This window comes from Oncorhynchus masou, chromosome 15 (genome assembly GCF_036934945.1).
Source record: "Oncorhynchus masou masou isolate Uvic2021 chromosome 15, UVic_Omas_1.1, whole genome shotgun sequence".
NCBI lineage: Eukaryota > Metazoa > Chordata > Actinopteri > Salmoniformes > Salmonidae > Oncorhynchus > Oncorhynchus masou.
This window is the reverse complement of record NC_088226.1, coordinates 61,365,824-61,386,986: the sequence shown is the minus strand read 5'-3', so window position 1 is coordinate 61,386,986 and position 21,163 is coordinate 61,365,824. Positions and strand designations below refer to the sequence as shown.

General features: G+C 40.2%; 2 protein-coding genes across 4 annotated transcripts; both read left to right on the top strand.

Moving 5' to 3' along the window:
- Positions 1–798: 798 nt before the first annotated feature.
- Positions 799–7,414, top strand: LOC135556596 (troponin I, fast skeletal muscle-like). 2 transcript variants are annotated; one of them, XM_064989919.1, is made up of 7 exons: positions 799–885; positions 4,684–4,714; positions 4,824–4,860; positions 5,032–5,160; positions 5,911–6,000; positions 6,115–6,291; positions 7,012–7,414. In XM_064989919.1, exons 2-7 carry the CDS (start codon positions 4,707–4,709, stop codon positions 7,105–7,107), a joined length of 537 nt encoding a protein of 178 aa, XP_064845991.1. In that variant the 5' UTR covers positions 799–885; positions 4,684–4,706; the 3' UTR covers positions 7,108–7,414. The 2 variants fall into 2 exon arrangements, with proteins under 2 accessions (XP_064845991.1, XP_064845992.1); XM_064989920.1 differs by lacking the exon at positions 799–885 and adding an exon at positions 1,365–1,473.
- Positions 7,415–10,742: 3,328 nt separating this feature from the next.
- On the top strand, positions 10,743–17,463 carry LOC135556595 (troponin I, fast skeletal muscle-like). Of its 2 annotated transcripts, none has more exons than XM_064989917.1 (7): positions 10,743–10,843; positions 14,866–14,898; positions 14,989–15,031; positions 15,186–15,314; positions 15,486–15,575; positions 16,798–16,974; positions 17,085–17,463. In XM_064989917.1, the coding sequence occupies exons 2-7, from the start codon at positions 14,891–14,893 to the stop codon at positions 17,178–17,180; spliced, it is 543 nt and encodes a 180-aa protein (XP_064845989.1). In that variant the 5' UTR covers positions 10,743–10,843; positions 14,866–14,890; the 3' UTR covers positions 17,181–17,463. The 2 variants fall into 2 exon arrangements, with proteins under 2 accessions (XP_064845989.1, XP_064845990.1); XM_064989918.1 differs by having other exon boundaries at positions 10,764–10,862.
- The last annotated feature ends 3,700 nt before the right edge of the window (positions 17,464–21,163 follow it).

Here is a 21,163-nt window from a genome sequence, read left to right as displayed (position 1 = left end):
ACTAACAACCCTAGCCCTGTCTCTCAGTTCTTCACACTTTCTGAATGGTCATCTCCCTATCAAACGCACTAACAACCCTAGCCCTGTCTCTCAGTTCTTCACACTTTCTGAATGGTCATCTCCCTATCAAACGCACTAACAACCCTAGCCCTGTCTCTCAGTTCTTCACACTTTCTGAATGGTCAACTCCCTATCAAACGCACTAACAACCCTAGCCCTGTCTCTCAGTTCTTCACACTTTCTGAATGGTCATCTCCCTATCAAACGCACTAACAACCCTAGCCCTGTCTCTCAGTTCTTCACACTTTCTGAATGGTCATCTCCCTATCAAACGCACTAACAACCCTAGCCCTGTCTCTCAGTTCTTCACACTTTCTGAATGGTCATCTCCCTATCAAACGCACTAACAACCCTAGCCCTGTCTCTCAGTTCTTCACACTTTCTGAATGGTCATCTCCCTATCAAACGCACTAACAACCCTAGCCCTGTCTCTCAGTTCTTCACACATTCTGAAGCTAAAGTGGCAATCCGACTCACAGCAGTAAACTAAGCTACCCACAACTCATCAGAAAGGAAGCATCAGACCACCACTTTCTTCTGTACTAAATAAGGCTGTTGTCTAAAGGAATTATCACATAACAATCACAATATCATCAGAGTAAGGTTATTTATAACGGAGTAGGTGGGAGTCAGATATAGTATTTCAGGTGCTTGCCTATTGGTCTGTGGATGAATCTACTTCCATAAACAGAAAGATGGGATTTCCTTGGCCATTGGGAATTGCAATATATACCATCTTGTGAATCCATCTGCTGCTGTAGCCACTAGCCGGTCTCACCCATCCCTCCAAAATCTGTCACGCTCCTCTTCCTGCTCAGCTCCTAGGTGAGAACTGCTCTTCTTTCAGCCGGCTCTAGCTTGACTGCTCTGTGCTACTGGTGAATTGTTTGGATTTATTCAGTGGTCCATCTAGTTTCAAATGACTTTGTGCTGGTTTATATACGGGTTCTATTTTAAGGATTTGGGACTTATTGCTTCTTTGTTTGGATGTGTTGGTTTCTGTGGTGGGTGTTGCCTATTAAAGCATTTTGCCTGGTTTTATGCAGTTTCAATGAGATATTGTCAATCTGTTGATGATTAGTGTAGGTTTTTATGGAAGTACAATGCAAACATTTGTGAAGGAGACATTATCCAGCACTTTCTACATTATACAAGGACAATGTAGGTTGTTCTAGACCTAGATGCTGTTCATGTGGGCTGTTTGACATTACTAGACACCTTTAACTGATGGATGTGAAATGCGATACCCCCAGTGTTTATCTTGGTGTCAATGCAAACACTTTTTCACTATATAACACAGATGAGGATTTGGCTGGTTGGTTGTGGAGATGGGAAGGCATAAAGAAGCTAACGCAGGTTGCCGAATTGGATAATAAAGTAGATCATAGAGGATTATACCAGGCTATCACTGAGGTAATATCAGTTGTTCGTCCTGCAAGGGTAATGTGATGAAGTGATTGTCAGGTTTTCTAAATGTGTCTTTCTTTGTAATCCTACATTTTATATCAATGTTTAATGAAGTGTGGCATTACACATCACATTTTAGATCAGAATTTAACACCCACAGTGTTAAATGTAACACGTATAAATGATATATGACCCACCAAAATAGTGTAAAACTAACACTTGGTTCCCTAACACCATTTATTAGAGTTGATGCTGTTATACTTTCTCCGTGTTAGGGAATTACACATGTAGTGTTACAGTATTTAGGGGAGGGGTTGTTTTAACTCTGTAGGATGTGATGCCATGTTTGCATATTTTTCAGCATGCCTTTCAAATCAAATGTATTTATAAAGCCCTTCTTACTTTGATATCTCAAAGTGCTGTACAGAAACCCAGCCTAAAACCCCAAACAGCAGGCAATGCTGGTGTAGAAGCAAGGGGGCTAGGAAAATCTCCCTAGAAAGGCCAGAACCTAGAACCTAGAGAGGAACCAAGCTATGAGGGGTGGCCAGTCCTCTTCTGGCTGTGCCGGGTGGAGATTATAACATGACATGGCCAAGATGTTAAAATGTTCATAGATGACCAGCAGGGTCAAATAATAATAATCACAGTAGTTGTCGAGGGTGCAACAGGTCAGCACCTCAGGAGTAAATGTCAGCTGGCTTTTCATAGCCGATCATTCAGAGTATCTCTACCGCTCCTGCTGTCTCTAGAGAGTGGAAAACAGCAGGTCTTGGACAGGTAGCACGTCCGGTGAACAGGTTAGGGTTCCATAGCCACAGACAGAACAGTTGAAACTGGAGCAGTAGCACGGCCAGGTGGACTGGGGACAGCAAGGAGTCATCAGGCCAGGTAGTCCTGAGGCATGGTCCTAGGGATCAGGTCCTCCGAGAGAGAAAGAAAGAATTATAGAGAGCATACTTAAATTCACACAGGACACCGGGAAAAGACAGGAGAAGTACTCCAGATATAGCAGACTGACCCTAGCCCCCGACACATAAACTACTGTTTTCAATTTAATGTAAGCGATACCTACCCATGACTGTATTTGTAAGTGACAGATTCATGGTAGTTGCATTCAATAACATTTAGCACTGAAATGACCTCATAAGTGAATGTGTTTACGTTTAAAGTAAACCCTTTATGACCATATATTATACATCTCATAAGGCCTTTAGTTATGGCCTAGTTATCCTCGACATTGTGGTATGAAAATCCTTGCACATCAGACCTGCAAGTCACAATACACTGCTTTGTGAAGTGATTAGTAATTCCTATCGGAATCCAGCCAGATGGAGGAAATCCAACAATTTGAATATTTTATCACTCACAACCTGCATTCAGATTGCTATGGTGAAGGACTTGACAAACAACACTACCTAAACCATGTAAACTGGAATAACCATCTCAGTAATGGGTGCAATAAATCCAACCCTTTACAGATTGGATTAGTTTAGAAAATGTAAGTCATTTATCTTTGATATAGTTTAAGATAAATCAATCAATGTGCATGCAGACACAGATATTAAAACAAACTATTGCTAACAATCAATCTGGAACAAAGCTTGTTAGGAATTATGATAATGAATACCCCTCCCACTTGCTTTTCAATCAGAGATTGAAGCAAACATAGTCATGGGTGGTACCTCTAAAAGTCACTCGAAAGGCACCCTGGGAAACACATATGCAAATAAGACTTTACACCCTGCCTACAGTGTTAAAACAACACCCCAAAACCAGTTACTGTAACACCATAAGTGCTAATTCCCTAACGCTGAGAAAGCATCAACTGTAATAAAGTGATAATTTAAGTTGGAATTTGCAATACCCATAGTGTTAGGGACCCTAAACTCTTGAGGTGTTAGTTTATCAACACTTTGAAAAGTGTTAGTTTAACACCATTTTGGTAGGCCACGTATAATGACTAAGAAGATGTTCAATTTAACACTGTGTTAAACACACACAATTTAACACAGTGTCCATGGTACTATCTGCCAAAGATAAAGATTCAAAGCCACATCTCACATCTGAAAGCACTGGGATTATCAATTTACAATACATTTTGTACAAGAGATATAGGTTCAAAAGATTTATCCAGAGGCTTTTATTTTGGTGTTTGACAGGTCTTCTAACCATAAAAGGGAAATCTGTGATTGGTACATCCATTTTTTTTACTTTTAAATTAAAGATATATAGCTATTTTTGAATTTGAAAGTGATTACATTTCTCCAGCCCCATCCCACCGCTGTTTACCAAAACAGTGTTAGGGTGGCCACTTTATTAATGTTTGAATCCCCGATTGCCCCTTTAAACAGTCAAAGCTCTATTGAAGTGCTGGATCAAGTGGACTTTTCCAGGCAGATGAGCCCTTATTTCAGATGTGATGGTGTAACTTCTCTGCCATCTCAGGGATATTCTAGAGGGTAGGCTGGGCATCAACAGAGGTGGTATCAGGTTGTTGATAATCTCCCAGCCTTCCATTATGGAGCTACTCAAGGACAACAGCTGGCCTTCATATTCTTAGACTCATTTAGACCCTGCTGCTTTTCCAGGGCCAAATGGCCCTCACTTGTGTTGGGAGGCTATAGTGTTTCCCCTCGGCCCTCACGTGTGTTGGTAGGCTATAGTGTTCCCCCTCAGTGGAACAATTATGCATGACTGCCCTGTATGATGAACTTACATGGTGATTAAACTCAGCATGACTTCTAATTGATCCTCTTTGAGAGATTCCTGGAGAGATTAATTGGTACATCTGTTTAGATTAGGTGAACAAAATAATCTAATTATCTCCACCTAAATTTCATCAATGTTCGTCTGAAAAATAAATAGAAAATACATCAACAATTTGATAGTTTGATAATCAACATACTCAACATTAGAACATGTCAAAAGTTCTGACATTTGACCATTGTAGTTACAGTATATATCACATAAATTTACATAGTTGTGAATTGTATTCTTATTCTTTGCCACTGTAAAACAAAGCCATGCAGTTCATAACAGAAAGTACACATAAAAATAAATATGTTTACCACTTGCATTTTGTAAATCTGACAAATTTTTGCAGCCTTAAGAACATATTTAACTGACATGACAGGCGATTGCCAAACAGCAGTAAATGTATTTCTTTTAATTAGTTTGAAATGTATATGAAATAATGACCTCTTTTTTTCACAGTGTGAAATCAAACAAACGCCAAGATGTCGGAGTGAGTAACTTATACATTGATCACATCTCATATTTTTGGATGTCGGTGTGTAATACATGAAAATGAACATGATTTTTTCTCTCACCTTTTCATAATTTTATCTCTTCAGGAAAAAGATGTCTTCGAGTCGGAGGCATTACCTGAAGGTAAACACTTTCAAATATCTGATCTTAATTTGTCAACAACTATCAATACAAGGAGAACAGAGGGGAACACAAGTATACAATATCTCAAGGTTCATGTTTTACACAAAATGTCCTAATTCTGTTATAGCTGGGCTTTTCACACGTGTAACCTGCATGCCTCATTGTCTCCAGAGCTTGATGCTCTCCATTGCTAAAGGCTTACTGGAAGACGAGGCAAAGGAGAACGAGCAAGAGAGAATAAGATGGATGGAGGAGAACTGCCCTCCCCTGTCCCTGCCAGGGGGTACTCAACAGTTACAGGTAAACCAAACAAACAATCAATCAAAGCATTACTATATAATCCCACAATTTAAAGTGGTAGTTCACTCAACAATCAACATTTGGTCTAACCCCAAATCAATGTAACATTTATGCCTTCATACAGTGCCTTGCGAAAGTATTCGGCCCCCTTGAACTTTGCAACCTTTTGCCACATTTCAGGCTTCAAACATAAAGATATAAAACTGTATTTTACAGTTTTATATCTGTAAAATACAGTTTTCTATTTACTGTATTCAAATGTATTGAATAAAGTGTTCACTATTGTTATTGTGATTATTGTTATGAATAGTAGTAGTAGTACTAGTTGTAGTAGTCATAGTAACAGTAGCAGCAGTAGTAGCAGAAGCAGTAGTAGCGGTAGTAGTAGCAGTAGTAGCAGTAGTAGTAGAAGTAGTAGTAGTAGTAGCAGTAATACTAGCAGTAGTAGCAATAGTAGTTGTAGTAGTAGTAGTAGCAGTGGTAGTAGTAGTAGTAGTAATAGTAGTAGTACCAGCAGCAGCAGCAGTAGCCGAAGCAGTAGTAGCAGTAGTAGCAGCAGTAGTAGCAGCAGTAGTAGCAGTAGTAGTAGAAGTAGTAGTAGTAGTAGCAGTAATACTAGCAGTAGTAGCAATAATAGTTGCAATAGTAGTAGCAGCAGTAGTAGTGATGGTAGTATATATTTGTTTTATTGGTATAATGATGATGATGATGATTATTATTAATGCTTGATTTTTGTTGATATCACCTCAGGAGTTCTTGAAAGAGCTGCATCATAAGATTGACGTGATAGACGAGGAGAGATATGACCTGGAGAGCAAAGTGAACAAAGCCACTAAGGAGGTATACTGTATTCACTTTACCTCACACCTACTAAAACTTGGAATGCATTCCATGAGTAATTATGTGGTGCCAGTTAGATCAATGTTGTTGTTCTCCTCTTCTTCCATTGGTCAGATTGAAGATTTGAACATTAAAGTTATTGACTTGAAGGGCAAGTTCAAGAAGCCAACTTTGAGGAAAGTGCGCATGTCTGCTGATGCTATGCTCCAGGCTCTGCTGGGCTCCAAGCACAAGGTGTCTATGGATCTGAGATCCAACCTGAAACAAGTAAAGAAGGAGGTCAAAGAGGAGGTGGGTAACTGTTCAGTAAAATAGAATATTGTAGAGATGTCACTTTGGGTAATCTCTCGTGGATAGATGCACGTAACATAAATGGTGGTAGTATCTGGTGACAGACTGTGCGATGCGACGACTAACAACTTTGTTGCAAGACTCAGATTTTTCATCACTGATCATTTGAATAAATCACAATTTCGCAGGTGCTTGCATATTTCAAATTTCAGAAGGGGAGGGGACATTTGGCCCATAGACTTGTACAAAACTGGCTGAGAGTTTCTGTTTAGAGGGGTAGATACTTCACAAGTCTCCTTAGTACAAAGTACATTTTATAACACGTCTCCCCCCAGGACTTAATCGAGCATCAATTTCACAAGATTTGTTCTGAGTGTCCGAGATTAGCCATTGGCAGACATTGTTATTGTCCTACCTGAGGCCTTGTTAATCTACTCTGAGAGGCGAAATGAATTCACACATAGATAAGCTCAGCAGAGCGCACCCATGTTAAAAGGCTGTTCGATTTGATGTTGTATAGAGTGGCCAAACCACTGCTACAGGGTCAGATATATTTTCATAGCTTTGGGTTCTTGGGTCATCTACAGTTATACAACTTCTGCCAATCAACTGCTCCACTCCGACATGACAACATGTTGTTTGGCTTCAGCACTGAAATATCTCAAGGTTATAATTGACTGAATTTTTAACCCTGAACCTTTGACTATGTTGCTATTGCAGGATAAGGAACTGCGTAATGTTGGAGACTGGCGTCAGAACATTGAAGACAAGTCCGGAATGGACGGGAGGAAGAAGATGTTTGAGTCCGAGGGTTAATTTAGTCTATCATTTCCCTGTATAGATCCCGCTAAGCAACACAAAACTCTCACTTTTTTGAACATTTCTCTTATTGAGCACTATGGTATAATTTGAACCAGTGTATGTGTGTAAAACGAAAGGACAATTAAATGTTTCGAGTGGAACAGAAACGTGCGTTAATAAATGCTTTTCAGATTGCCACAATTTCTTGTACCTGTGTGATCAGATCTATGTTTTGTCTCTGTCTTGTCTAAATGTACCTCTAGTCTAGAACATGTGTTATGTTTGCTAGTTCAAATATATATGACAAACATATTTTCTGCCAGTTTTTGTCTTCTTTTGTTTTCCTGATGTAACATCTATTGTATCAATAGACACAATTGCCTTATTGTAACGATCGTCGTCTTCTTCTGATGAGGAGTAAGAGAGGTCGGACCAAATTGCAGCGTGGTAAGTGTCCATTTTAATAAGACAAACTGAACACTACAAAAGTACAAAATAACAAAGTGAAACAAACTAAACGGTCCCGTGTGGTAACAAACACTAACACGGAAAATAATCACACACCACTCAAAAGTGAAACCAGGCTACCTAAATATGGTTCTCAATCAGGGACAACGATAACAGCTGCCTCTGATTGAGAACCATATTTAGGTAGCCTGGTTTCACTTTTGAGTTGTGGTTGATTATTTTCCGTGTTAGTGTTTGTTACCACACGAGACCGTTTCATTTGTTTCACTTTGTTATTTTGTACTTTTGTAGTGTTCAGTTTGTCTTATTAAAATGGACACTTACCACGCTGCAATTTGGTCCGACCTCTCTTACTCCTCATCAGAAGAAGACAACGATTGTTACAGAATCACTCACCACCAAAGGACCAAGCAGCGTGGTAAGGAGCAGCGCTATCAGGAGGAGGTTACAACATGGGACGAAATAGAGAGGTGGTCGGTCGACTCAGGGAGAGTGCCGGAGCCCGGCTGGGATTCTCTGGAACAATGTGAGGAGGGATACCGGAGAATGGAGTTGGCACGGGGGTCAAGGAAGCCCGAGAGGCAACCCCAAAAATGTCTTGGGAGGGGGCACACGGGGAGTGTGGCTAAGTCAGGTTGGAGACCTGAGCCAACTCCCCGTGCTTACCGTGGAGAGAGGTGGACCGGGCGGTACATAGCAGCGCCTCGTATTGGCCGGACTAGAGTGGGCATCGAGCCAGGTGCCATGAAGCCGGCTCAGCGCATCTGGTCTCCAGTGCGTCTCCTCGGGCCGGGGTACATGGCACCAGCCCTATGCATGGTGTCCCTGGTTCGCTAGCACAGCCCAGTTCGGGCTATTCCACCTCGCCGCACTGGCGTGGCTACGGGGCGCATTCAGCCAGGTAGGGTTGGGCAGGCTCGGTGCTCGAGAGCTCCAGTGCGTCTTCACGGTCCGGTCTATCCGGTGCCCCCTCTACGCTCCAGCCTTCCGGTGGCAGCCCCCCACACCGGGCTGTCTCTCCGTCTCCTCCCTACAGGTGCTCCCGCCTGTCCAGTGCTGCCAGAGTCTTCCTCATGCCCAGCGCTGCCAGAGTCTCCCATCTGTCCTGAGCTGCCAGAACCGTCCGTCTGTCCTGAGCTGCCAGAGTCACCCGTCTGTCCTGAGCTGCCAGAGTCGCCCATCAGTCAGGAGCTGCCAGAATCGCCCGTCAGTCAGGAGTTGCCAGAGCCGTCCGTCAGCCAGGAGCTGCCAGAGTCGCCCGTCAGTCAGGAGCCGCCAGAGTCGCTCGTCAGTCAGGAGCTGCCCTAGTCGCCCGTCAGTCAGGAGCTGCCCTAGTCGCCCGTCAGTCAGGAGCTGCCAGAACCGCCCGTCAGTCAGGAGCTGCCAGAGCCGCCCGTCAGTCAGGAGCTGCCAGAACCGCCCGTCAGTCAGGAGCTGCCAGAGCCGTCCGTCAGTCAGGAGCTGCCAGAGCCGTCCGTCAGCCAGGAGCTGCCAGATGCGGACAAGGACTATGGTGGAGTGGGGTCCACGTCCCGTACCAGAGCCGCCACCGCGGACAGACACCCACCCAGACCCTCCCCTATAGGTTCAGGTTTTGCGGCCGGAGTCCGCACCTTTGGGGGGGGGTACTGTCACGTTCTGACCTTAGTTCTTCTGTTATGTCTTTGTTTTAGTATGGTCAGGGCGTGAGTTGGGTGGGTTGTCTATGTTAGTTTTTCTATGATTTGCTATTTCTGTGTTTGGCCTGGTATGGTTCTCAATCAGAGGCAGCTGTCAATCGTTGTCCCTGATTGAGAACCATATTTAGGGAGCCTGTTTTCTATTGTGTTTCGTGGGTGATTGTTTTCTGTTGTGTGTCTGCACCAGCCAGAACTGTTTTAGGTCATTTATCTTTGTTATTTTTGTTATTTCCGTGTTCATTTTAATAAATATGGACACGCTGCAATACCACGCTGCACCTTGGTCCTCACCTTCTTCCAACAACAAGGGTCGTTACACTTACAGTACATGTAAGCCTGACTAGACTGTGCAGTATGATAGGCACAGTGGTATCACGTGATATGGAGTGAAGTGCCACCAATGTCTATCACTCTAGAATCATATTCACAGGTCCTCTAGAGGAATTGCCAGCCAGTGATTTACAACCTGACTGACAGATATAATGTGACCTGACCACATTAAATCCTCAGTAATAGCACATTCTGACCTTACCCACTGGGCATGGACGTCAATTCAACGTCTATTCCACGTTGGTTCCACGTAATTTAATTGAAACATTGTTGATTCAACCAGTGTGTGCCCAGTGGGTAGAGGTTTGGCTAATTGTATGTTTTGGTTTGCTAGAGGTACAGTATCAGTTGATAGTTGTTAACAGTATTTAAGAAACAAGCAGAGCACTATTGGTTGTTGCCTGGGTAACCACTTATTGGATATAAGAGATGTTGTCAGGTGGTGCAGCTGTGGAGGGTGTGAGTGAAGAGGAGAAGAACTCTTCTTGGGAAGTGGGGTAAGTGAGGCGAGCCGCAAGGCAGGCCTACTGCCTGGCCATGGCTCTGTTAATTGATTAAATATGTGAGAACTGATTACAAATGTTAGTAATTAGGTAGCATTGATGGATGGTTTCAAGTAGCACTCAAGATGTTTCCAGTTTCATTCTTTCATCCACAGTGAAAAATTGAGTTAGTAGAGAAAAAGATATCCATGAACCATCCTTGTCCATCTTACTTGTCTTTCAGTGGGAGATCTGACAGTGACAGAACTGTCATCAGGTCCTTTGGGCGCCTCAGAAGCCACGGACATAAATCTCAGACACATGATGCCTCCGAGGTACTACCAGTTCAATAGTTTGCCATCCTTTTACGATAAACATCATGGGTGCCAGTTGCATGTCTGGCCTTCTGAAAATGTGTGAATTATAGCATTCTCTATTGCTGTTGGTGTGAGTGGCCTTTAAAGTTCTGACTACTAGCCATGCATGCTCCTTATGGGTGATGGCATATGCTAAATAAAAGATGATGAAATAAGAACAACCATCTTGAAGGACGTGTTATTTATACTAGAGCCGCTGGGGGGAGGGGAGGGAACAGGGAAACACCGTACTGTATTTCATGACCTTGTCAGCCCATTGGTTTGGTCTGTAATCCGCTTCCATAAAGAGAAATGGAGGATTATAGCGAGGGATCAGAAAATGCAATATATACCTTCTTAACACTTGAGCTGCCTGCGATCAGTCAGTCAGTTGGGGATCTCTTAACAAGCCTGTGCTGCTCTCTTTAGTCCCGAGGTGAGAACCAACGTTTACAGTATGTCCCTCTCTGTCTGTCCTGTACTTCTAACTAGTTAGTCTCTGAAGGAGAGCAGATTTATTAACATTTTACTCAGGTTTTAGTTTTCGGAGAAACTACATTTTTTCTAGCTATGATATACAGAAGCAGTGTGGTCTTTGCGCTAACTTATTCATGAGAAATTGCAGAATTATAGTGATATGCCTATTTAATGTCAATACTTGGCTGTTGATTGAGGAAAAGAGGACAGTTTTATGAAGATTTCAGCATGTGAGATGCAGTTTAGTTTGTGAAATGAATGTGAATTGTATTGTGTATTGCAACTGTATTGCACTGTAGCTAATTATTCATTTGTATTTGGTTGGTATTGTTGGCTCTAGTCCAAGAGTGTTAAATGTCTTTCCTGTAGTCATAAACTGATGTGTTTGGATTGTTGCTTTATGTAGTAATGCTCTTTTTATTTGACATCTTATCCTTATTCAAATATATTTAATGTCTGTCACTAATGTTTAAATTACTGAAATTATATATAATTTGAAAAATATTAACATCAAAGTTTAAAAAATCATAACTCAATTATTTGGTTTATTTCAATACATTTTATAGATATTTTATTTGTTTTCATGATTTATTTTGTCGGTGTATCTTAATTTGTAAACTTTCAATAGTGGTATTTGCATAAGAAAATGTTCTCAGGTACCAGTAGTGTTTTGAATGTGTTTAGTGAGCATCTATGGGGTGGTAAATGATAGATCTAAATGGACTCATGATGTGACATGCAGAAGGGTACACCACCACAAGACATAAATCTGAAAGCGATCGTCAAATGTTTTCCTTCCTCTCAACACCATATTTTAAACATACCTACACAGCCTGTTACAACGTTATAGACAGCTCTGATACATCACCTAATTGGCAATCTGGACAAATATATATATATATATATATATATATATATATATATATATATATATATATATATATATATATATATATATATATATATACAGAACCAGTGAAGAGTTCGGACACACCTATACATTCAATTGTTTTTTTTTGTTTTTTTTACTATTTACATTGTATAATAATAGTGAAGACATCAAAACTATGAAATAACACATATGGAATCATGTAGTAACCAAAAAAGTGTTTAACATATCAAAATGTATGTTATATTTTGGATTCTTCAAAGTAGCCACCCTTTGCCTTGATGACAGCTTTGCACACTCTTGGCATTCTCTCAACCAGCTTCACCTGGAATGCTTTTCCAACAGTCTTGAAGGAGGTCCCACATGCTGAGCACTTGTTGGCAGCTTATCCTTCACTCTGCGGTCCAGCTCATCCCAAACCATCACAATTAGGTTGAGGTGGGGTGACTGTGGAGGCCAGGTCATCTGATGCAGCACTCCATCACTCTCATTCTTGGCCAAATAGCCCTTACACAGCCTGGATGTGTGTTAGGTCATTGTCCTATTGAAAACAAATGATAGTCCCACTGCAGAATGCCGTGGTTGCCATGCTGGTTAAATGTGCCTTGAATTCTAAATAAGTGTCACCAGCAAAGCACACCCACAACATCACACCTCCTCCTCCATGCTTCACAGTGGGAGCCACACAGATCATCCGTTCACCTACTCTGCGTCTCACAAAGACACGGCGGTTGCAGGCAAAACTCTCAAATTTGGACTGATCAGACCAAAGGACAGATTTCCACCGGTCTAATGGCCATTGCGCGTGTTTCTTGGCCCAAGCAAGTCTCTTCTTATTATTGGTGTCCTTTAGTAGTGGTTTCTTTGCAGCAATTTGACCATGAATGCCTGATTCACACAGTCTCCTTTGAACAGTTGATGTTGAGATGTGTCTGTTACTTGAACTCTGTGAAGCATTTATTTGGGATGCAATCTGAGGTGTAGTTAACTCTCATGAACGTCTATGCAACAGAGGTAACTCTGGGTCTTCCTTTCCCGTGGTGGTCCTCATGAGTACTAGTTTCATCATAGAGCTTGAAGGTTTTGAAACTGCACTTGAAGAAACTTTCAAAGTTCTTGAAATGTTCAGTATTGACTGACCTTAAAGTCTTAAAGTAATGATGGACTGTCGTTTCTCTTTGCTTATTTGAGCTGTTCTTGCCATAATATGGGCTTGGTCTTTTAACAAATAGGCTATATCACCTATATCTATTCACAACACAACTGTTTGGTTCAAATGCATTAAGAAGGAAATAAATTCCACAATTTAACTTTCAACTAGGCACACCTGTTAATTGAAATGCATTCCAGGTGACTACCTCATGAAGCTGGTTGAGAGAATGCCAAGAGTATGCAAAGCTGTCATCAAGGCAAAGCGTGGCTACTTTGAAGAATCTCAAATATAAAATATATTTTCATTTGTTTAACACTTTTTTTGTTACTGCATGATTCCATATGTGTTATTTCATAGCTTTGATGTCTTCACTACTATTCTACAGTGTAGAAAATAGTAACAATTATTTGTACTATTTTCTACATCTACAATACATACATACATACATACATACATACATACATACATACATACATACATACATACATACATACATACATACATACATACACTATTGTTCTAAGGTTTGGGGTCACTTAGAAATGTCCTTGTTTTTGAAAGAAAAGATGTGTACTACTCCCTTCACAGTACAGCGCAAACTGGCTCTGAGCAGAATGGAAAGTGCACCGGAGCCTCCCACTCCTCTTTCTATTCTTGTTAGGGCCAGTTTGCACTGTTCTGTGAAGGGAGTAGTACACAGTGTTGTACGAGATCTTCAGCTTCTTGGCAATTTCTCACATGGAATAGCCTTCATTTCTCAGAACAAGAATAGACTGACGAGTTTCAGAAGAAAGTGCTTTGTTTCTGGCCACTTTGAGCCTGTAATCGAACCCACAAATGCCGATGCTCCAGATACTCAACTAGTCTAAAGAAGGCCAGTTTGATTGCTTCTTTAATCAGAACAACAGTTTTCAGCTGTGCTGGCATAATTGCAAAAGGGTTTTCCAATGATCAATTATAATTTTAAAATGATAAACTTGGATTAGCTAACACAATGTGCCATTTGATGGTTGCTGATAATGGGCCTCTGTACGCCTATGTAGATATTCCATTAAAAAATCTGCCGTTTCCAGCTACAATAGTCATTTACAACATTATCAATGTCTACACAGTATTTCAGATTAATTTGATGTTATTTTAATGGAAATTGGATTTTCTTTCAAAAACAAGGACATTTCCAAGTGACCCCAAACTTTTGAACGGTGGTGTATATTCAGTGTAGTTAATCATGGAAAATGGAGACAGTTGAGTGAGTACAATGAACTGACCAGATGGAGCAGCAGCAGGTATTTTTGAGACAAGGCCTAATGTCTTGGTCATCTAAGGGATGTTCTGGAAGGCAATGGCAGGGCTGGTGGCAGGGCAGCCACCACCAGCTGCGGTGTTGGGTTACTGTGACCTCTCTGAGACAAGCCTACAATAACACAGAGCCACTTTAGACAAGATCTGGGCCCAATTTAGATCTCCTCAACACAAGATAACTTCCCCATCTCCAGGGAAACGATACCCAGAGCCCAGACCAAAGATTTGGAGTCGACTGAGTTTAAGGAATTCGGAATGTATTCTTATCACTTGTCTCAATTACAAGAGCAAGTAAGAAGACCGTTGTAAATCATAGCTGCATGCCATGGCCCCCGTTGGAAGTAGGGCAGAACAGGGATAATTGTAAAAGGGGACAGATTCAATAACACAAATACGAAATAGCCCAGAGTACTCTTATTCAATGTGCTTAAAAAATATATACTTTTTTCAGACTTTGACTACTTTTTTGTATTGACTGGTCTAGCATTCTCCATGTACCTTATCCTATATAATAGTATCAGTAATCTTACTGGTGTAGTTTTGTAATTGGTATAGTTGAGGATATACCAGTATTGTTGGTAAAATGTTAGCTGTTATGCGTACATAATTCATGATTACTATTGTTTTGCATTTCTAGGAAGTGAAGACACAAAACAGCCAAGATGGCTGAGTAAGTATAGGCCAATACATTGTCTACATGTTGTGTTTCAAGTGTTTAGGTAGTTGTACTTAACCTGACTTTCTTTCATCGGTCCAATAGCAAGAAAGGCAATGTGTCCTCAAGCCGTAAGCACACTCTGAAGGTAAGGAATCCCACACAGCCATTCCTTTAATGTTTTACGTAGAATAAAACATGTAATAATGTATAAAAATCACAATATAACATACTTTTAAAAAGTAGTAAAACAAAGGGAGTTAAAGGTCAATTATCTGTCAACTGTCATCATTTGTCTCCAGAGTTGTATGCTGGCACTTGCTAAGGATTGGCTTGAAGCTGAAGCATTAGAGAAAGTTAAAGAGAGGGAGAGATACATGGAAGAGAACTGCCCTCCTCTGGAGATGTCCCACTCCAAGGATGATTTGATGGTATGATATTCAGATATTCAAAGACAGACATTATGAAAACATATCATACCTGCTTGATACAGTGTGTTGTATGAATTGAGCTTCTATCCGGTTCAGCTGTACTAAGTTCAAGCATAAAATAGGTATTATATGAAGACAGTTACATTTTCCTTTGTTGCATTCTTTCATTAGGAGCTTTGCAAAAAGATGTACGACAAAATTAATGTGATTGATGAGGAGAGATACAACTTAGAATATAAAGTGATCATGGTTTGCAATGAGGTAAGCAATTGTCTTGTCCATTTTTTAATGTTTCAATATGAATATACAGTGCCTTCAGAGAGACTTATTCCACATTTAGTTGTGTTACAGCTTGAATTCAAAATGGATGAAATAGATTTGGATTCTCACCCATCTACACACAATACCTCACAATGACAAATTGAAAACGTGTTTTTAGACATTTTTTCAAATGTATTGAAAATGAATTACAGAGACATATCTGAGTAAAATCACATTTGTCTGTGATGACAGCTGTGAGTGTTTCTGGGTAATTCTCTAAGAGCTTTTCCACACCTGGATTGTGAAACATTTGCCTATTATTCTTTTCAAAATTCTTCATTCTCTGTCAAATTGGTTGATCATTGCTAGACAACCATTTTCAGGTCTTGCCATTGATTTTAAAGTAGATTTAAATCTAAACTGTAACTCGACCACTCAGTAATATTCACTGTCTTCTTGGTAAGCAACTCCAGTATTGATTTGGCTTTGTGTTTTAGGTTATTGTCCTGCTGAAAGGTGAATCAATCTCACAGTGTCTGGTGGAAAGCACACTGAACCAGATTTTCCTCTAGGTTTTTGCCTGTGCTTAGCTCCATTTCGTTCCATTTTTATCCTGAAAATTTGCCCAGTCCTTGCATTGGAAAACCTCCCTGGACTTTGTGGCTGAATCTGTGTTTGAAATTCACTGCTCGACAGAGGGACCTTACAGATAATCGTATGTGTGGGCTATAGAGATGAGGTAGTCGTTCACAAATCATATTAAACACTATTACTGCACACAGAGTGAGTCCATGCAACTTATTATGTGACTTGTTAAGGCTTGCCATAACCAAGGGGTTGAATACTTTTTGACTCGAGACATTTTAGCTTTTAATTTTCTAATTGACTTGAAAAAATGTTGAAAAATAATTCCACTTTGAAAGGATGGGGTATGGTGTGTAGAAAAATGTTTATGAATGTTAAATTCAGGCTGTAACAAAATAACATTTTGAAAAAGTCAAGGGGTGTGAATACTTTCTGAAGGCACTGTATGTACAATATATATATATATATATATATATATATATATATATATATATATATATATATATATATATATATATAAATATAACAGCATTGTTGGTATATATGGAATATGATAAATATATTTTATGTATATACAGTTCCTCTGTTGAGCCCACCTGAATCACTGATTTTCCTGTTCCAAAATTACATCCACTAGGTTTTAGACCTAAACATCAAAATAGTTGACCTGAGAGGCAAGTTTAAGAAGCCAGCTCTGAAGAAAGTGCGCATGTCTGCTGACGCTATGCTCCAGGCTTTGCTGGGCTCCAAGCACAAGGTGACAATGGATCTGAGATCCAACCTGAAACAAGTGAAGAAAGATGAGAAGAAAGAGGTGGGTCCATTAGGTTGGATATCGCATCGGGAGATATTGTCAATGTTGAAAGAACTTTAGGCCTTGATATTCTACACTTCATTGTCTTCTCACCCTTTCTACCATCACAGGATAAGGAATTGCGTGACGTTGGTGACTGGCGTAAGAACATTGATGACAAGGCCGGTATGGATGGCAGGAAGAAGATGTTTCAGGGAGATAATTAGATCATTGGGCTGTGTTTGTATGATGTGACTGACTCATGTCCTGTAATGTCTTACTGTCAACCACATACTGATTGATACCCATTACAACCAGTATTGTAACTATATGACACGTCTTTGTTTCTTTTGAAGACACAAAATAAATAGAAGGAAACAGAAACAGAGAGTAAGAAAGTCTAAGGAAGATGTGTGTAATGGTCTGTATGTTGGTTTACTGCTTTACTCCCTGTAGTAGAGTAGCCCACTGTACAGTGACAAACTTTTCAAATAAATTGTCTTAAGGAAATCATTCAAAATTTCTATTATTTCTATTTTGTCATTCTGATACACTAAGAGAACTAAAATGCTAAATCTTGCAACCACTAAATAGAGTTCCAATAGAGTGGTTCCCTGGTAATGTTCTAGACTGGAGTGCTGAGTTGCCCATATCTCTTTCATTTCAAAAGTCACATATGCAGATCACTCCTGTAGTTAAAGATGCGTTATAAAGTTTTTCATTCATTAATTTCAGACAGTAGTTTTGAAAATAGTGCTCAAAAGTCCAAACGGGCTACTGAAAATTGTGCACAATTGTGTGCAACGTCACCCATTTTGTATGATACGTTACATCCTCCAAATTTAAAAATAATAATCTTAAAACCAGTTGCGACGAGCAAACCCGTATCCGGAACGTAAACATAGCCCCAAGTACATTAGCATAACGCAACTTTTCCTATTCATGAAAATCGCAAATGAAATGAAATAAATATATTCAAACACAAGCTTAGCCTTTTGTTAACAACACTGTCATCTCAGATTTTCAAAATATGCGTTACAGCCAACGCTAGACAAGCATTTGTGTAAGTTTATCATGGCATAATGCTGTGCTAGGCTCTGCTGGCAGCAGGCAACTTTTTCACGAAAATAAGAAAAGCAACCAAATTAAATAATTTACCTTTGAAGAACTTCGGATGCTTTCACTCAGGAGACTCACAGTTAGATAGCAAATGTTCCTTTTTTCCAACAATATTATTTTTGTAGGTGAAAAAGCTCCCGTTTCTTCACCATGCTTGGCTGAGAAATCGACCGAAAAATGCTACAACTATAACGCCAAACTTTTTTTCAAAATTAGCTACATAATATCGACAGAAACACGGCAAAGTTGTTTAGGATCCATCCTCAAGGTGTTTTTAACAAATATATTTGATAATATATCCGTCGAGGCAGTTGGTTTCTCATAAGAAGCGATTGGAAAAATGGCTACCTCAGTATTTTACGCAAGGTTTTCTGCGGGAGACACCATGTGACCACATGCCATATATGGTCCCTTACAGCAATTCTTCAAGGCAAATGCCTAAAAAGACATCACAATGCTGTAGACACCTTGGGGAAAACATGGAAAATGTAAGCTCATTCGTAGCTCATTCACAGCCATATAAGGAGTCATTGGCATGAGGCGATTTTAAAAAATGCGGCACTTCCTGGTTGGATATTTATCTGGGTTTCGCCTGTAACATCAGTTCTGTGGCACTCACAGACAATATCTTTGCAGTTTTGGAAATGTCAGAGTGTCTTCTTTCCAAATCTGTCGAGCATCTTTTCGTGACAAAATATCTTGTTTAAAACGGGAACGTTTTTCACCCAAAAATTAAAATAGCGCCCCCTAAATCCAAATCCCATTCAATCTCTTTAATACTCGTCTCCGATTTTTTAGTCTAATTTGTGCAGCATGTACAGTAACACGTTTCTAGAGGTTTTGAAATCAATGCTTTCTGTCATGTACCACATTATCTGGAACATTATTCAGTTATTGTTGGATAAAGAAAACTTAATGTTAAGTAAAATCATGAGATCTGTTTTATTTTTATTATTCAACAGTTCAGGCTAATGTGAGAAAAAAAACCTGTCAACAATTGGGCTCAGCAATGTTTTCTTCAGTCTTTTTGAGGTCTTTGTCATTGTCACTGAAATTAAGGTGAGTTACTTCATTATTTAGCATTTTTCCCTTCTGTATTACAAAGTAAAAGCAAGTATATTATTTCATTTTTCACTCTTACAATTGAAACAAATTGATTAAGCCATTTTATGTTTTCAAAACTGTAGTTAAATGTTTCCTGTCTACAATTTGCATTTACTGTAATTTATTACTTTCCTACTCTCAACAGATAAATACTCACTTAAACATCAGATGGAATCTTATTGATGCATCAGTGGTAAGTGTCTTTACAGTACATTTGGAAAGCATTCAGACCCCTTGACTTTTTCCATATTTTGTTATGTTACAGCCTTATTCTAAAATGGATGAAATATATATTTTTCCCTCATCAATCTACACACAATTCCCCATAATGACAAAACGAAAACAGATTTTTTTTTGCGCAAATCTACAAAAAAAAACAAAAAACAGAAATACCTTATTTACATAAGTATTCAAACCCTTAGTTATGAGATTCAAAATCTCAGGTTCATCCTGTTTCCTTTGATTGGACACGATTTGGAAAGGCACACTCCTGTCTATATAAGGTCCCACAGTTGACAGTCAATGTCAGAGCAAAAACCAAGCCATGAGGTCAAAGGAATTGACCATAGAGCTCGAGACAGGATTGTGTCAAGTCAAAGATCTGGGGAAGGGTACCAAAAAATGTTTGCACCATTGAAGGTCCCGAAGAACACAGTCGCCTCCATCATTCTTAAATGGAAGAAGTTTGAATCCACCAAGACTCTTCCTAGAGCTGGCAGCGCGGACAAACTAAGCAATCGGGGGGAGAAGGGCCTTGGTCAGGGAGGTGACCAAGAACCCGATGGTCACTCTGACAGACTCCAGAATTCCTCTGTGGAGGTGGGAGAACCTTCTAGAAGGACAACCATCTCTGCAGCACTCCACCATCAGGCCTTTATGGTAGAGTGGCCAGACGGGAGCCACTCTTCAGTAAGAGGCACATGACAGCCCAATTGGAGGTTGCCAAACTGCTCCTAAAGGACTCTCAGACCATGAGAAACAAGATTCTCTGGTCTGATGAAACAGAGATTGAACTCTTTGGCCTGAATGCCAAGCGTCACGTCTGGACGAAACCTAGCACCATCCCTACGGTGAAGCATGGTGGTGGCAGCATCATGCTGTGGGGATGTTTTTCAGCAGCGGGGACTGGGAGACTAGTTAGGATCGAGGGAAAGATGAGCAAAGTAGAGAGAGATCATTGATGAAAACCTGCTTCAGAGCGCTCAGGACCTCAGACTGGGGTGAAGGTTCACCTTCCAACAAGAAAACGACTCTAAGCACACAGCCAAGATAACGCAGGATTGGCTTCGGGACAAGTCTCTGAATGTCCTTGAGTGACCCAGCCGGAGCCCAGACTTGAACCCGATCTAACATTTCTGGAGAGACCTGAAAATAGCTGGTCAGCAACCCATCCAAACTGACAGAGCTTGAGAGGATCTGCAGAGAAGAATGGGAGAAACTTCCCAAATACAGATGCCAAGCTTGTAGCATCAATCCCAAGAAGACTCAAGGCTGTAATCGCTGCCAAATGTGCTTCAACAAAGTACTGAGTAAAGGGTCTGAATACTTATCTAAATAAGATATTTCTAATTATTTTTTGCAAACATTTGCAAACATTTGAAAAAAATGTGTTTTTGCTTTGTCATTATAGGGTAATGGGTGTAGATTGATGAGGGGAAAAAACGATTTTACAATTTTAGAATAAGGCTATAAGGTAACAATGTGGAAAAAGTCAAGGGCTCTGAATACTTTCCGAATGTACTGTATATTGAGGATTTGTATTCATTCTTCTCGTAGCACAGTTTACATGAATATTATATTCTGACTGATGTAACAAGTTATTTTAAGACACAGTGGCCGTGAAAGGGGGTGTTGGGATATGCAAAAAAAACAGCAGCGGGATATGAGAATGAGAAACCCAGCAGCATTGTCGTTCTTGACACAAACCGATCTGCCTGGCACCTACTAACATACCTCTTTCTAAGGCACGTAAATATTTTGTCTTGCC